This window comes from Saccopteryx leptura, chromosome X (genome assembly GCF_036850995.1).
Source record: "Saccopteryx leptura isolate mSacLep1 chromosome X, mSacLep1_pri_phased_curated, whole genome shotgun sequence".
Taxonomy (NCBI): Eukaryota; Metazoa; Chordata; class Mammalia; order Chiroptera; family Emballonuridae; genus Saccopteryx; species Saccopteryx leptura.
Window position 1 is genome coordinate 80,474,477 of NC_089516.1, and position 17,388 is coordinate 80,491,864.

General features: G+C 46.9%; 1 protein-coding gene and 1 long non-coding RNA gene across 5 annotated transcripts in view; one reads left to right on the plus strand and one right to left on the minus strand.

Annotated features, from left to right (window-relative positions):
• Window positions 1-6,706, plus strand: part of LOC136386046 (uncharacterized) — a 394,494-nt gene extending 387,788 nt beyond the window's left edge. The window contains exons 2-3 of the long non-coding RNA XR_010747880.1: window positions 3,267-3,372; window positions 6,462-6,706. This is a non-coding gene — a long non-coding RNA (uncharacterized lncRNA). The remainder of the gene's footprint in view (window positions 1-3,266; window positions 3,373-6,461) is intronic.
• A 7,139-nt stretch (window positions 6,707-13,845) lies between these two features.
• Window positions 13,846-17,224, minus strand: ZCCHC18 (zinc finger CCHC-type containing 18). Of its 4 annotated transcripts, none has more exons than XM_066357247.1 (4): window positions 17,073-17,224; window positions 16,678-16,729; window positions 16,366-16,503; window positions 13,846-15,711 (listed from the first exon to the last, which is right to left on the minus strand). In XM_066357247.1, the coding sequence occupies exon 4, from the start codon at window positions 15,580-15,582 to the stop codon at window positions 14,383-14,385; it is 1,200 nt and encodes a 399-aa protein (XP_066213344.1). In that variant the 5' UTR covers window positions 15,583-15,711; window positions 16,366-16,503; window positions 16,678-16,729; window positions 17,073-17,224; the 3' UTR covers window positions 13,846-14,382. The 4 variants fall into 4 exon arrangements, with proteins under 4 accessions (XP_066213344.1, XP_066213347.1, XP_066213346.1 ...); XM_066357250.1 differs by having other exon boundaries at window positions 16,651-16,729; XM_066357249.1 differs by having other exon boundaries at window positions 16,678-16,781.
• Window positions 17,225-17,388: the final 164 nt, after the last annotated feature.

The window sequence follows — 17,388 nt, forward strand, 5'->3', positions numbered from 1 at the left end:
ATATGCAGAGGTTGCCTGTTTGATCCATAGTCAGGGCACATACAAGAACAGATCGATGTTTCTGTCTCACTCTCTTTCTCTTCCTCTCTCGCTAAAAGCAATCAATCAATCAATCAATCAAACATTTAAAAAGAAAACAAATGAGCAATTTCCCTGAATGTGAGCCAGTGCTACCAAAGTAGGTCATGCCATGGGCCACTTCGCCCCTGCAGTTCCTGTGAAACATAGCCCTTCATTCTACAGCTCAACTTCTAGGAATGTATCTTCAGGGAATGATTGGTCACACATAGAAACCTGTATGTGAAATGAGGATGCTCTTTTAAGCAGTTTTGTAATAGTGAAACTTCAGAAACAAGGCTATATAAGGAGCTTGGTTCAAGAAATCATGGTTGTAAGCAAATAATTAGATATAATACAGATATGAAAAATAATCTAGGCTGGTGCTCAGTGGATAGAGCATTGGCCCAGCATATGGATGTCTTGAGTTTGATTCCCAGTTAGGGCACACAAGAGAAACGACCATTTGCTTCTCTCCCAGTCCCTCTCCCCCTTTTCTTCCTCTTCTTTTCCTGAAGCCAGTGGCTTGATTGGTTTGAGCATGGCTCCAGGCACTGAGGATAGCTCTACTGTGCATCAGCCTTAGGCACTAGAAATAACTGGGTACTCAAGCATTGGCCCCAGGTGGATTCCGGTCAGGGGCACATGCAGGAGTCTGCCTCACTATCTCCCCTCCTCTCACCTAAAAAATACTACTACTAATAATAATCTATTTAACCTCATTTTCCTCATTTGTTAATAGGGAAAACCAAAGGAGGATAGAAAAAAGAGATTGTACTCCTGAAATGGTCTTAGGAGGCTAGCAAATCCTTGATATCAAAATATGACAAGAATATTACAAGAAAGTAATCTCTTATGGACATAGGCACAAAAAATCCTACACAAAATATTAGCAAATTTAATGCAGCAATATATAACAATTATAATAAATCGGGACCAAATTGGCATGCCTGGTTGGTTTTATTATTAGAAAACCAAGCAGTGTAATTTAACATATTAAGAAATAAAAGGAAAATCACATGATTGTCTTAAAAAAGAAAAAGAATTCGGTAATATAAAACATCCATTGAAGACTTTTTAAAGTTTTGATAAATTAGGAATTGAAGGAAACACTTTTAATATGATAACTGGTATACCAAAATCCTGCAGCTGGCATCATATTTAATGTTGAATTGTTGAAAGTGATCCCCTTGAATTCAGGAAAAAGACAAGGATATCCCCCCTCACCACTTTTTGTATTCTAGGTCCTGCCAGTGCAGTGAGACAAGAAGCAATGAAATGAATATGGATTGGAAAAGAAGATAAAAAACTTATTATGGTATTTGCAGATGATTTGCTTGTGTATGCAGAAAATCCCAATGAAGCTACAGATAAAATTTTGCAATTATTAAGAAGGATTATAAAGATCAATACACAAAATCAGTATCAAAAGCTCTATTATATTTCTATATACCATCAGCAATCATTGAAATGAAATTGAAATAAATATTACATTTACCATAGTATAAAACCAAATACAGGTTTTCCCAATTATCTAAAAATGTTGACTTCCTACTTTACCTTTCCTAGATCCAAATGGCATAAAGGGAAGCTGTTACCATTAATTTCTTTGGAAATTTATTTATTTATTTATTTTGTATTTTTCTGAAGCTGGAAACGGGGAGAGACAGTCAGACAGACTCCCGCATGCGCCTGACCGGGATCGACCGGGATCCACCCGGCTCGCCCACCAGGGGCGACGCTCTGCCCACCAGGGGGCGATGCTCTGCCCCTCAGGGGCATTGCTCTGCCACGACCAGAGCCACTCTAGCGCCTGGGGCAGAGGCCAAGGAGCCATCCCCAGCGCCCAGGCCATCTTTGCTCCAATGGAGCCTTGGCTGCGGGAGGGGAAGAGAGAGGACAGAGAGGAAGGAGGGGGGGGGGATGGAGAAGCAAATGGGCGCTTCTCCTATGTGCCCTGGCCGGAAACCGAACCCGGGTCCCCCACACGCCAGGCCGACGCTCTACCGCTGAGCCAACTGGCCAGGGCCTGGAAAAATTTTTTATCGTTTCCAGACACAAAAGATAATCTAGCAAATCATAACAAATATGCTTAATGATATCCAGTTTTACACTAAGCATAACACCCTCACACGTTTTCTTAGGCTTTTCTAATACCTTAAGATGTATCTTGCTAATAGATGCACAAAATAAACCAAGATAAAGCACAGATGCTCACAGACACAGTTCAAAGTTATAAGGGGTTGAAGTTGAGATGCTGAGTGTAGTTCCCTGTAAGTGGCTTAGTGGTGCCACTCTCGCTTGTAAGGTATTCTCTGCAGAGGAAGAAAGAAGGGCATAGGCACCAAATGTGGACCAGCAAAAGCTTAATTCAGAGTGCATCCCGGGTGAAGTTCTCTAGTCCGCGAGACAGGCCAGAGAAGTCGCGCAGATTCCCATGCCCAGGGGTAATTTATAGCGTCGGTATGGTGGTGGCAGGTTGATATGACGTGGCAAAATTTCATTGGCTGATAGATAGTCATTCTTTTTTTTTTAATCTTACCTTTTTTTTATTTATTCATTTTAGAGAGGAGAGAGAGAGGAAGAGAGAGAGAGACAAAGGGGGAGGAGCTGGAAGCATCAACTCCCATATGTGCCTTGACCGGGCAAGCCCAGGGTTTCGAACCGGTGACCTCAGCATTTCCAGGTTGACGCTTTATCCACTGCGCCACCACAGGTCAGCATTTTCAACACAGTCATTCTTTTTCAAAGGGCTCTGGGCCATTTCTTTGGTGGGCATGGATGTGGGTGGTTCCAGCCAAATTTCTGGGACCTGGTTCGTCATGTGACCTTCCCCCATTGCCAAACGACCTCACATTCCAACCTTTTGTTAGATGGGGCGCCACTATTCATATGGCTACTTCCTGCTGGTTAGGGGCATCCTGTGGAAGGGAGGTCGGAAGGTGGTCGCTCTGAGGGGAGTCACATATATGCGTGTAGGAGCCTTTGGCTGACCATGACTCAAGAAACCTTGTGGATGCGGCCCTGTAAGAATTTTAAAAAAGAGCAAACATGAGTAACATGCTGATAATTAGAAGAGGACTTAGGATAGGAGCAACCCAGGTGAGAATGGGTGACTGCCATTAGGAGTTAAGCGGGTTGTAAGAAGAGAGATTATTGCGCAGTTTCTCTTGCAGACAGTTGAGGACATTGATGTTTTCTTCTGTCAGGCCAGTCTCATTGAAGAGCATTGCTCCCTGCTTTAACTCACTCTGGCGGCAGGTTCCAGTGGGAGGGACAGGAGCAACAGGAGGATCTGCAGGGCCCAACCTTCTGGTGAGCCGGAAATGGGTGGGGCCCAGTGGTTCCGACTGCCAGCGGTCCATATGGGGTCCCTTCCACCTAGGCTGTAGGGAACCAGGCTGGAGCTCCCTCAGAAAAACCCTGTCTCCTGGTTGGAGGGTGATCGCTGGGTGTGCTTCATCTGGACCCCCTATGGGAGGAAGGGTCCAGTCCGCGTGTTCCCCGACGATTGAGGGTGATAGTGTATGTGGAGTCTCCAGGTGATGTTGAGAAAGGTGGCGACCTGCTGGACTATTTGGGCAGTGAAGGCCGGGCCGTTGTCTGACTGGATGGTAGTCGGCACTCCAAACCGCGGGATGTTTTCAATGAGAATGGAGGCAACTGTGTCTGCTGTCTCTTGAGAGGTGGGAAAGGCTTCTATCCACCCTGACAAGGTATCAACAAAAGTTAAGAGATAATGGAGTTTTTTTGTGAGGGGGCATATGAGTGAAGTCAATTTGCCAATCCTGGCCTGACACGTGCCCCCTCAGTGGATGAGTGGGGAAGCGGGGGCAGAGTCCCCCTTGTGTGGAGGCTTAGAACAGATAGTGCATGCTGCGTGTACCTTTTCAATAGTCTGCTGGAGGCCTGGGAAGAAAAAGAGTGGTTGCGAGAATCGATAGAGAGCTTTTGGCCCTATGTGTAAGGAACAGTGGATATCAGAAAGGAGAGTTTCAGCCTGTCCTTTTGGTAAGGCAATTCTATCTTTGAGAAATATCCATCCCTGATTGTACACGTCTCCACCTTTTCTGAGAAGGGCCTGTTCTTCCTCAGGAGTGTAGGAAGGTTTCAAGTAGGTGGAGAGAAACATGAGAGGAGTGGGGGAGGTCCCCTTGCTGAGGTCTCGAGCCGTCACATCAGCCTAAGCATTTCCCAAGGCCACCGGGTCCTGAGAGGTTTGATGGCCCCTACAATGTATCACAGCCACCTCAGTGGGAAACTCTAATGCCTGCAAAAGTTTAGAAATGGGGGTAGCTTTGATTATGGGGAAGCTCTTGGTAGTGAGGAAGCCCCTTTCCTTCCAGAGGGCAGAGTGGCTGTGGGTGATAAGAAAAGCATATTTAGAGTCAGTATGGTTACGTGTTTTCCCTGGGCCAGAGTGAGTGCCCGTGTGAGGGCAATTAGCTCTGCTTTCTGGGAGGTGGTGCCCTCTGGCAGCTGTTGGGCTTCTAGGGTGGAGGAAGTGGTGACCACCACATAGGCCGCCCATCGTTTTTCCATTGGGTCCCTGTACAGAGCCCCCATCTACAAAGAGTATTAGATCTGGATCTTTTAAAGGAGAATCTGATCATCCATCTCGGGGTCTGTTGAGGAAATCTATTAGCTCTGTGCAAGAGTGGGTGGGTTCTGGAAGTGTCTTTGGAGCTGGCAGTAGAGTGGCTGGGTTGAGTCGGGGAGACGGCAAAGGAGTGACTGAAGGGTTTATGATGAACAGGAGGTAAAATTCTTGTAGGTGGGAGGGACCTAACAGAGAAAGAGATTTGTGTGAAAAGAGGTTGGTGAGCCTGTGGGAGGAGAAGACAGTGATGGGTTGGGAAAGGGTGAATTTAGTAGCTTCCTTGGTGAGTTCTGCTGCTGTGCCCACTGCCCAGAGGCAGGGCTGCCAGCCTTTGATGGTGCTGTCCAATTGTTTAGAGAGGTATGCCACAGCCGGTTTATAGGCCCCAAGGTTGAGTCAGTACTCCAATTGCATTACCATGCTTTTCATCGTGAAAAGGTAGAAGGGGTGTCTGGGGTCAGGTAAAGCAAGAGGGGGAGAGGAGATGAGGGTGTCTCAAAGGGTAGAGAAAGCCCTTTTGACAGCATTGGGGGATGTGAGAGGTCCCGTGGGAGTCTCTTTTGCAGCCTCATAGAGGAATTTAGCTAAGAGCAAAATTGGGAATCCAGTATCTAAAGAAGCCTATTAGACCGAGGAAAGAAAGAATCTGATCAGTGGTGGTAGGTGGAGACTGCAGAGGGTCTGAGTTTGATCTAGAGTGAGGCCTCGGGTGGTGGGGGTTAAGGCGATGCCCAGATAGACTATGAACTGAGAGTGAAGTTGAGCCTTAGTAGAGGAGGCATGATCGATACCCCTTCACAGCGAGGAAGTTAAGAAGGGTGGCGGTGTGTTTCCTTGAGGCGGACAGGGAGGAGCTGCAGAGGAGTAGGTCATCTACATGTTGCAACAGGGTACTGATCGCATGCAGCTAGATCCCGAGCTAGCGCCTGCCCAAACAGGTGTGGGCTGTCCCTGAAACCCTGGGGTAGGACAGTCCATGTAAGCTGTTGGGCTGTGCTAGTGCCTGGGTCAGTCCAAGTAAAGGCAAGCAGAAAGTAAGAGTCAGAGTGTAGAGGAATGGTAAAGAAGGCATCCTTGAGGTCTAGGACCGTGAAGCGAGTGGTGTCTGAGGGAATGTGTCACAGTAATGTGTAGGAATTAGGGACTACTGGATGGAGGGGAACTACCGCCTCATTAATTAGGCGTAAGTCTTGTACGAGGTGATAAGCCCCTGAAGGTTTTCGAACAGGAAGGATGGGGGTGTTGCAGGGAAAGTCCATGGAGATGAGTAAGCCTTGGTTCAAGAGGCAGGTAGTTATTGGTTTAAGGCCCTGATGGTGACTTGCTGAAATAGGGAATCGGGGTCTTAATGGGAATTGGGAAGGATTCTTTAAGTGGATGTGAATGGGTGGGTGGTCGGTAGCTACTACAGGGGTAGAAGTGTCCCAGACTTGAGGGTTGACAACGTCTGGTGGAATAGGGGGTGCGATCAGATTAGGGTGATCTGTGGTAGTGGGAGAGCCTTCAGTCAGGAGTGGTAGAAATAAGTGGGAAGATGTCAGCTGGATAGTGGCTCCGAGACTTTGTAGAATGTCCTGACCCAGGAGGGGTACAGGGCATGAGGGCATAACTAAGAAGGAGTGCGAAAAGGGGATTCCATCCAAACTGCATGTCAAGGGTGGCGTGCAAAGGGGAAAAAAAAGGGTCCCATACACTCCCATACTGAGACCCATGAGGAAACTAGAGGTCCAGAGTGTGATGGCAAAACAGAGAAGGTAGCCCTCGTGTCCACAAGAAATGAGATGGACTTATCCGCTACCTGCAGTATTACCCTGGGCTTGGCAAGAGTGATGGGGGTCTTCGAGTCCGGGCTGCATCAGTCTTCCATGAGGCCGAGGAGTTTGAGCAATGGGCCCACCAGGCTGGCTTGGCCTCCCATTTGGGTGGCTTGTCCTCTGTGTGGAGATGACAAGGAAGAGCCCATTACCTGAAGGGGGCAATCGCTCCACCAGTGACCGGGCTGCTTGCAGTCAGGGCAGGGCTTAGTGGGCAGCCTTGGGCAGGAACACTGCTGGGCCCAGTGACCCTCTTTGCCGCATTTAAAGCAAGCTCCTGTGGGGTTCCGCTTTGTGACCTGGACTTGGGTAGGGCACCTCCTATGCTTTGCCCCTGTTGCTCTGCCGGCCTCAGAGCTGCCACAAGAGCCTGGGTTTGGAGTGTCACCTTTTGCTGCATGCGGGCCTGGAGAGCAGCCTTGGCCCTTTCCTCCCCACTATTAAAAACTTTAAATGCCATATTCATCAGGTCTCGGATAAGGGTTTGGGGGCCCTTTTCCACCTTTTTTAGTTTCTTCAGAATGTCCGGGGCAGATTGGGAAATAAAGTGAGTAGCTAATACAGTGACCCCGGCATTGGAGGTAAGGTCTAAATGAGTATGGAGGACCATAGTGTCAGTGAGGCGATTTAAGAAGAGGGCCGGAATTTCCTCAGGTCATTGAGTAATTTCCCTTAATTTGTCATAGTTAACTACCTTTTATGCTGTGCTCTGCATGCCAGCTACAAGACATTCAATCATTTGGTCTTGTCATCTCCTACCTGTTTGTTCCGTCTGGTAATTCCAGTTGGGGTCTGCATCAGGGACCGCCTCTGGGCCCATTGGCATTTGAGGGTTTGAGAGGTGGACCTTATCTGCATGAGCCAATGCCACCATCCAGATCCAGTCCCGTTTGTCAGGGGTAAGGGTAGAAGACATAATAACATAGAGATCATGCCAAGTGAGGTCATATGCCTGAGTGAGATATTAGAGTTCCTTGGTATAGGCAGTAGGATTAGAAGAGTAGGAGCCTAAGCACTTTTCAATTGCAGACAGCTCAGAAAGGGAAAAAGGAACATGAACCCTAACCCTTGCAGAGAGGGCAGAGAACGTTGTCTCCCTCTTGTGGCTCGGAGCAGGATCTGGTGTGAGCGCTGACAGGGGAAGAGAGAGAGGGACTGGTATTTGCAAGTGACTGAGAAACGGGATACGGTGAAGGGAGGGGAGGAGCCCAATAGGATGGAGGGGGTCATGCAGGAGGGGAAGAGAGTTCCTCAAGGGGGTCAGTGGAGGAGGAAAGATCAGAAACAGAGGGTTTAGCTGAGGTTTCTCTGGCCAAAAGGACCTGCGCCGTGGATCAGGCAGCACAGAGATTAGGACGGGAGTGCAAATGCCAGAAGCCCTGAATATAAGGGATTTCCAACCATTTCCCAGTTTTTTGGCAATAGTTTTGTTAATCAGTAAGGGTGTTAAAATCGAAAGTCCCTTCACAAGGCCACCCAGTCTGGTTATCCAGTGGGTATTGTGGCCATGGCATTTTGGAGAAGAAGATCAATTTCTCCTTCTTTAGGGAGGGATGAATGTTTAAGAAATTCTGGATAAGTAAGGCACCCCAGGGGTGTTTTCGAGCCAGGTTTAGATTCCTGTGTCCCCATGGATGCCTTCAGCATCAGAGTGATCAGAAATGAGAATTGCCATCCCGCAACTCAATCTCTGGCCACTGGACAGTCAGGTAGAGTGGGTGTGTCCAGGATGTCTCCAGTGGCACATATGCACTCGGAACGGATAGGAGGTCCCAGAAGGTCCCAGATGCAGCTGCTGCGATTACAGACAGGGAGTCTTGGCAGAAAGAACTGAGGGGAGGCTGGAGGCAGGGTACTTACCGCACTGTGTGCTGAAGTGGGTTGGAGGTCTGAGGTCCTGTTCTTCCTTGGAAGGGAAGGGGAAAGGAGTGGCCCCACTGGGCTTCAAGCTCCTCCCAGTTTTCACCACCAAATGTAAGGTATTCTCTGCCAAGGAAGAAAGAAGGGCTTAGGCACCAAGTGTGGACTAGCAAAAGCTTAATTCAGAGTGCATCCCGAGTGAAGTTCTCTGGTCCGCAAGACAGGCCAAAAAAGTCGCGCAGATTCCCATGCCCAGGGGTAATTTATAGTGTCGGTATGGTGGTGGCAGGTTGATACGATGTGGCAAAATTTTACTGGCTGACAGCCGGTCGTTCTTTTTGAAAGGGCTCTGGGCCATTTCTTTGGCAGCATGGATGTGGGTGGTTCCAGCCAAATTTCCCGGACCTGGTTCCTCATGTGACCTTCTCCTGTTGCTCACATCGCTGCCCTGTGTGTACACACCTGCCTTTATAAGGGCTGGCTTCAAAACAAATTCTGAACTCTATTTTCACTATTCTTATTTTTTCATCAAACCCAAAGTTTTCTTTTTATTTTGGGATTTGTTTCAGTTAGCAAAAACAAGTACTAATGAAGGTGTTCCATAAGAGCAAAATGGTGTTTCATAAATTCTCAAAAACTGGGGAATACCTGTACCTTGAATTAAATTTAATAAAATGTGTAAAACCTTAAGCGAAAGTTATAAAGCTTTATTGAAAATACCAAATGTTTTTGAGGATGTGAATCAATGGGAACTCTTAAACACTGATGGCAGAAGTGGCCATTGGTACAATTCTGGTAGACAGTTTGATAGTATCTAGTAAAGTTGCAAATACACATTCTATAATAGCCAGCAATTACACTCCTACATGCATACCCTATGTGTGCACATGTGTACCAGGAGATCAAATATATATGTTTGTAATAACATTTTTCATAATTTTCCAAAACCCAAATGTCTATCAGCAGAAGATGGGTAAATAATTTCTTGTAAATTTATAGAATGGAATGTTGTCACTCAATGCTAAAAATGATGAAATAATGCTACATGCAACAAAATTGAACCTCGGAAATATGATTGTAAGGGAAATGAGCCAGTTACAGGATACATGCACTGTAGTTGGACTTTTATGAAGTTCAAAGACAAAATAATAGTGTTTAGGGATTCATATTTGACTGGTAAAGCTCTAAAGAAAGGCAAGCAAATAGAAGTCATGCCTATCATCAGTGTTTTCCTTTAGAGGAAAAGTCATGATTGGGCAGAGCCCACAGGGATTTCAGGAGTTCTGGCAATGTTATATCTCTTGGTCTTTCTGGTGGTGGCTTGATGTATAATAACTTACTATACTATATATTTATATTTTATGCATTTTTATTTTTTTCTACTTAGATAAGTATGTTTTAGATCCTGGAAATAATATTAAGATCTATCTCAGGGTTTATTGTGGGAATGGAATTAAACTATGTAGAGCACTTAAAATATTCCTGGCACTTTGTAAGATTTTAATAAATGTAAAAACAATAAAAGTTTGCTGTTATTACTATTTTTATTATTTGTTGCCAATATTTTTCAGCCTGCTTTTTGTCCTTTGTTTCTGTTAATGTTGTATTTTGGGTTATTGGTGTGGACCCTGAGAAGAAAGATTCATTTGATGTGCATCCTAAGAAGAAATTTCTCTGCTGAAATGAACTCCTGATGGTCAAAAGAGGGCCCAAATTTTATAAATAATAAGAGCCTAGTGGCCATTTGCTGACAGGGGCTCCTCAAGTACTTTGTATACTGGGAAGAACCTCAGACTGTCATACTTGGCTTGGATTCTTCCAGTGTGCCTTGCTTGTTTACGCTGTCTGGTAACCACTGAAGGGAAACTCTGATCCCATCTTTTTACCAACAGACTAAGACCTACCCTGTTTAATCAGAACTGCACAATTTGGATAGCACATTTACATAAAATGGACTTACTTGATAAAAGATGACTTCCCCTTTGTCTCTGTGGAACACAATTTAGGTTGCTACTGTAATGTGTGTCTCCTGGACTGTAGCTCATTTTTTGCTCAAATAAATGTTTTTTATTCTTTATTAAAATCTAAAGTTAATTCTGATTTACGTTGGTGTTTATCATTTCTTTCATCACCCTTAATCAAAGAAAGCCTTCTCCAATCCAGAGATTTAATAAATATTTGTTTTCTTGCAGTTTTAAAAGGTGCTACTTTTGAGCATTTAGTTTTTATTACTTTTATAATGACAAAATATATTGTTAAAGAGTTAGTAAACACTTGTGTAAAATCTCCCTTTATTTCCCAAATTGACCTGGAATTCATATTTTGCGTCATGGGACAAAGCAGAAATCTTTTTCCCAATCAAAGAATGAAATTCCCTAGCACCACTAATTGGAGAGTTCATCTCTTTTCCCCTGACTTTTGCTGCTGCCTCATCTTGCATATGTTAAATTCACAACCATTTGCACCTAAAGTAAAGGCAGGAAACAATTCAGTTCTTGAATGGAATATGATAACACAACTGAGGGGGGGTGGCTACCAGGCAGCAGGTGGGCTAGCTGCAACCCATAGGGAAAGAAAAAAAAGGTAGAAAAGCCTCTTTTCTTTCAAACAAGTGTTCCTTAAGGATTCCATCCTTGTGTGACATGCAAGCTACTTGTTCTTATGATGTTTGGCTATTCACTTCATGTACATAGACCTCAGTTTCCTGACGCATCACGTGTAGTCAGTGATAGTACCTACATCATAGGGTGCTGTGTACCTGACAGCTAACCCAAGCAAGGAACCCAAGCTTTGAAGTCAGCCCATTGTCTCATCCCTGGATCCACCTTAACTAGCTGCCTGGTCCTAGGTATTTTTCTAATTTTTCAGCCTGTTTCCTCATCTGATATATGTGGCAACTAATAGTAATGAATATTAATTGTAATTTAGAAAGAGCAACAACTATCTTATGGAATCGCAATGAGAATTAAAGAGCTATTCCATTTAAAGGGCACCTGGCACATAAGTAAGCTTTTAATAAATCCCAGTTGTGTTGTGGTGATTTTAATGTTTACCCCTATTATGGAAGGAAGAGAAAGAAGATTCAGCAAAGGAGACAGAAGTAGGCACCAAAAAGTTCCAGGAGGGGAAGCTAGGAGATAGGAGTGTCAAGGAAATCAAGAGGGAAAATTATCTAGAAGGAGGGAGATAATGCAAAAGGTCAATAAAAGGCTAGTTTCTCCTGACAAAAAGACTCTTTCATCTCTGAGCAACTGATGAGAAGGAAGGGAGGAAGGAAAAAACCCATATCATAAATGAAGGCTATCAGACACAAAATTCTCTAAAAGCCTTACATTGGCCAATTCCCTTAATCTGATCTGAATGCCCAAGTGTCCCATGTCTCCCAAATAGAGAATATACATATTTCCTTAATAAAGGGAAAGCCAGTGGAATAAAGTATCTGGTTTGCAGCATCATGATGAAATAAAAATGTAGACAATTTCAGGGTTGCTCAACAGAGAAGAGGATGGGGAAGGGCTAAAAGGTGATGAATCAGAAGTTTTCAAAGCACGTGTTTATACTGAACCCCCAAGCAACTCCCAGTGAAAAGGAGATGATGTGTAGGTATAAAATTTATTTTTTCCTTTTACTCTACCTGGGTCCAGAAAGAAATTATGATAACACAGATTATTTATCTGAGTAAATTATTCAATGTGGGGAGGAAGTGAAACACTATCGCACTCTGAGATAGAAGAGGAGACAGACATTTCCCCCCCACCCATCTTTAATTAGGTGCAGGTAAAAGTTGGGGAAGAAGTCCCTGGAGGGAGGACAGTTGAGGAATGCTGGGGTCCCTGGTGGCTTTAGGAACCTGAGTGGACCTACTTCCTCCCTGGGGGTGAAGGTGGGGGAGGGGTCCCTTTTGGCTCTGGAGCATGGTGGTGGCTTTCAGAGCCCCGGAAGTGAACCAGAGGGGTGCAAGGAGTGGGCCTCCTGGCCTTTGCTCCTGGCCAGTTCTCAGCTGAAGGGTCCCAGGTAGAGGAGCCTTCCCAGTCTCCTTCTGGTCCTGAGGGTGAGCAGGTGAGGCTTCAAGCAAGCATGGAATGTGTGGGGGAGGGGTGACTAGCACAGCCAGTGGGGAGGCGGAGCCTCCACACTCCTCCACCAAGAGAGAGAGTGGCTTGGTGGGGGGTGCACTGTAAGAGGAGATTGTAGGATCATGGGTGAGCAAGAACAGGAGACCAGGGAGGGGCTGATGGGGTGATTCTGGAAGGAGGAGGCCTTCAAGGCAGGGTCTGGGTGCAGCAGCCCAGGGAGGCTGCAGTGGGCTTCTTGCAGTGCCTGGCTTCTCCCCCTCCCTGTGGGCCTCAGCTTGGGGGACCCCTCTGTGTCTGTTCAGCAGGGCCATCAACTGCTAGCATAAGTAGAGCCCCACCCCCTTTCTCCCCTCTCAAGACCACACAGCCCAGGGTTCTGTGTGAAACCTGTGGGTCTGCAGTTCCTAGCAGACTTCCAGTCAATCTGGTTTTGAGACCTAGCCTGGCTGTCTGCCGCTCCCCCTCACCTTCTCTCTGCTCATCCATCCATGCTTCCTCTCCCCCACAGACCATCTCCTGCTGCAGCACACCCTGTCCTCAGTTTAGCGGAGCCCCTATTTCCTTCCTGACAAACTCCCTCAGGTCTGTGTTCATTTCACTCCACTCTCTACCTTAAATGAAATCATCCCCCCCCCCACCAACCTTGTCCTACTCACAAGGATAGGAACCGATAAAACTGCAAGGTCACATGTCACCTGAGGCCCTGAGATGGGGCAGGAAGCCAGGAAGTTCCTTCTGTGCCTTCTCTCTCCTACTGATGGCCATAGTTCTAAAAGGGTATGTGAGCTTTCTAATTCACATATTTTTTTTACACATCCTGGCATTCAGATTGCTTTTCATCCTTCCATGGCTATTCCCATTCTTGGGTTGGGCGATGTTCACTTGGAATCCTTGGGCTCCTAATGTCCTGTAGCATGCAGCTGAGGTGAGGCTTGGGAGGCCTGAGACTCCTGGTACCAGACTCTACTTTCTCTGTAATTAGGGAGCAGGCAGAGAGAGCAGTGTCAGCCTAAAGGACAGTCCTGTTGCCAACAGGAGTTGTGCAGAAGGAGAAGTAGCAGCAATCTATGGAATCTGGCCAAGGAAGAGCTGCCCTTTCTAAAGTGAGCAGGAATGAAGCCCTTGAAGGACCCACTTGCCATTTTTGCCCCCACCCCCACCCCACCATCTGATTTCTCAGCTACATTAGAAGAGAAAGCATTGGGACATTATTAACTAGTGGATGCAGACTTGACTCTGTGACTTCGGAGACAGATCAATTGTGATAAGGGGCTTTTGGGGAGATATTCAGCCTATTTTGGCTTCCATCTTCATCTCTAAATGAGGTTGACAAAATTCCACTTCACATTGTGACTCTCCTCATTATAGCTTTTATATTTAGTTTTCCTATTTGTCCTCTATATCCCTAGAAATAATATCACACACAGAGACATTAAACTTGATGCTTATATATATATATATATTCATTGACATAGAAGTTCACCACATATATATTTTTAGTGAAAAAATACACAGTATAGAACAGCACTTATATTTGTTTACTTTTATCTAGACATGTATCTATCTGGGTACATAGGTATAAGGAAATATCTAGGACATTGATAAAAGGGCTGATAATGGTTAGGTGAGGAGATTTCCGGGTAACTTGTACTTGAGTCTATTTCCCTACATTTTTGAAGGTTTAACAAAGTTATGCTTTCATAAAATGAATCAAGTCAACACAGAGACCCATAGGGAGACAGAGGAGAGGGGTTTAACAAAGTTATGCTTTCATAAAATGAATCAAGTCAACACAGAGACCCATAGGGAGACAGAGGAGAGGGGAGGGAGGAGGGACAAAGGTCAGGCAATCCCCTCCACTTTTTCCCCAAAAGAAAACCACTTTGTGGATTAATTCATGCAGATAGAAACCCATTTTTCTCATCACCAGTATTTGAAGACAGCTAAGGGTCTCCTTATGGCTGGGTCTAGTACCTTACTCTGGTTCAGAAAGGTCATTTTGCTCATCAGGGATCTCTTTTGACCCCTCCTCCTCTGTAGGCATCAGCTCATGCAGGGTGATGACAAGGTTCTCAAATACTTGGGCTTTGTTGTTTTCACTGTCACAGGTTTCCTTGGAATGGCCCTCCACACCACAATATGAACAACAAATTGCGTACTTTCGCTTCCTGGCTCTCGGTATATCCCCAGGACCATCGTTCCCATACTCAGAACTACCACTGGTGGAAGGAGATTGAACCTGGGAACTGTTGGGGGAACCAATGCCCAGTGTTTGATCCTGAGGTCTAAGTCTGTCTATGAGGGGAGGGATACCCATGGAAGGCAGTGGAGGGTCTACCAGGATCACATCCTCATCTGAGTCATTGAAGATGTCATCTAGCTCTATCACACTGCAGTCAGCACTGCTGATCAGGATTTGCTGGGGGCCCTGAAATGCCACAGGGCTTGCTGCCCTCTCCATGATTAGCTCAGATCTCTTGGCTCGCTTCTGTTTCATAAAATTGTCATCCCAATCCTCCTCCTCCCTTACTATCTTCATTAACTCCAGGAAATTGGGAAGGTGCTCCTTATCATCCGCACATATCCAGAGAACACGCTTCAGCCGGTGGAGGAGGTCCCCACTTAGGGTAGCCGTTAAAATCAGCTGGTGCAGGCGTGTCTGTTTCTCCTCTTTCTCAGGTATGACCCCTGCCTGAATAGCATTCTGGAGCTGTACCTCCAAACGGATCAAATAAAGGGAGACTTTCTCCCCTCGTGCTTGCGCAGTGTTAAAAAATTTACGTTGGACAGTGGCCCTGCTTTCAAACTTCCCAAACACCAATTTCATTGCCCGCAAGAAATATGCTACGCTTAGGCTGGGATTGGCTGCCTGGAGCAAACGCATGACCTCCCGTGCAGGGCCCCTAAGGGTTTTCATCAGGTGCTTGAGCTTTTCCTCCTCAGACATATTCCAATCTGACAGGACCTCATTGACTTGCATTAGCCAGTTTTCGAAGGTTTCTTCCCCCTGGACTGGCACTGCCATCCCGGAAAAAAACTTCAGGTTTCTTCCTGCCATACTGACCCTAAAAGGGTCAAGACTCCTCCCCAGGGACCTCAGAATGGAATGGGCCCAAGGCGGCAAGAGTGGGTTCTGTCGCAAGCTATTACCCACCCGTGCAATGATACTAGCCATAATGGAATGTTAAAGAATCGCGTGTGTATATATGACAAGATGTTCAGGCTTTCTTAAAAAGCCTACTATGCAGGAGGAATCCCCAAAGCAATGCTCCTGGGCTCTGCCTTCCTTGTGCCTCAGTAGGAACTGTAAAGAAAAGGGGGATAGAGGTCAATAAGGTAGATCTCAGGAAAGCAGTCTTCACTAGTTTTTTCAATCTTCCTGAACACCCTGCGGTACATTTCATACTTGCCCACTGCCCTAAAATTACCCCACAGCAAACTGTCAACTACACCCTTCTGGAGCTAGCAGGTGTCCCTCCCTAGCATGGATGCTTTTCGGAGCCACTTCAATTCCCTCCCACCAGTCCTCCATGAGGGAGGAGGGTGGGCAAACTGTAGCTTCAAAATCCAGGTAAAATCGTGTGCGGAGCTGAACTGGGCTCTCAAAATAGAGTACAATGGTCTGAATCAAACAGATCTGTGGTAATAAGTAAGATCTCCATTAAACCCGTAGTCTCAATTTTCAACTGTAGCTTCTTCTCAAATTAAATTGTGCCCCTTATTTCTCAGATTCTTTTTTTTTTTTTTTTTTTTTTAATTTTCCATTGATGAGAGAGATAGAGTCAGGGACAGAGACAGAGGGAGAAGCATCAACTCGCCATTCCACTTAATTGTTTCATTTAGTTGGGCACACATTGATTGCTTCTCCTACATGTCCAAAGATGGAACCCGCGACCTCGATGCGATGGGAGGATGTTTAATTCACTGCGTCACTCCGTCAGGGCCCTCAGATCCTTACCTGAGCCCGAAATCAAGTGCGCACTTTTCCTTCCAGCCTCTGCAACAAGTGCCCTCCGTAAGAAAGTTCACTTCTGGGGTATGTCGACCTTTGACCACAGGGGGCTGAATGTTCCTGTCCTCGGGCTGTCACGACATCCTCACGGAGGGCAAAGCGGGGAAGAGAAGAGTCAGAAGCAGCCTCCTTCCCTCATCCTGCTCTCCCCTCCCCCAACCTCCGCCATAGCCAGACAGAAAATTCCCTCTCCCGTCCTCTTAATACAAGCCAAAGAGACCCCTCCATTACATTTCTCCAAGGGAACCGTCGGCCTACCAGCTCTGCAATCAGCCACAGAGAATTCAAGTTCGCATTCGGCTTGGATGGCCTGCCACCAAGAAACGGAATAAGAGCTGGCTACGCGCACCCACTCGTTCCTCCTCAGGAAGAGATGAGATGCAAAGGGATTCAAAGGAGCAAGCGATTGTCCCCTGCCCCTCGCCCCTTACCACCAGCACGTCCCCCCCCCCACGAGAACGCGTCCCTCTCAACCCAGGCCAATCCTACCCAGCAGGCAGCTTCCAGTGGCACCGTCCCTCAGCGCCGCGGGGCCACGGGAGAGGCTCCCCTGCCTCCCAGCTCCCGATTCCCTCCGCGCGGAGCCGCCCAGCCCTGCGGGGCTTCGCCCTGGGCCTCTCTTCGCGCCGGGCAGTCGCACGCCCTTTCCTTACCTGTCCTGGGCCAGTGGGCAGTGAACGGTCTTGCAAGGACCGCGGTGGGTACCGCTCGCTCGCAAGTCTCCGAGGCACTGCGCCGGGGGAGGGGCCAGGGAGGATGACGCCTCTCGCACCAGCCGCTCGGCCCAGCAGCCCAGGAGAGGAGGGGGGGCGCTCGGTTCCCACGGCGGCTGTTGCCGCCCCCGCCTACCCGCTGGGCCCTCCCAGCCGTCGCCGCTTCTTTCAGCCTTTGCCCATTGAGACAAAAGAGCGTGATGAGCCGGGAGGCGCGGCCAATCAGTGGGGCGCGGGGGCGGCCTCCCAGCGCAGC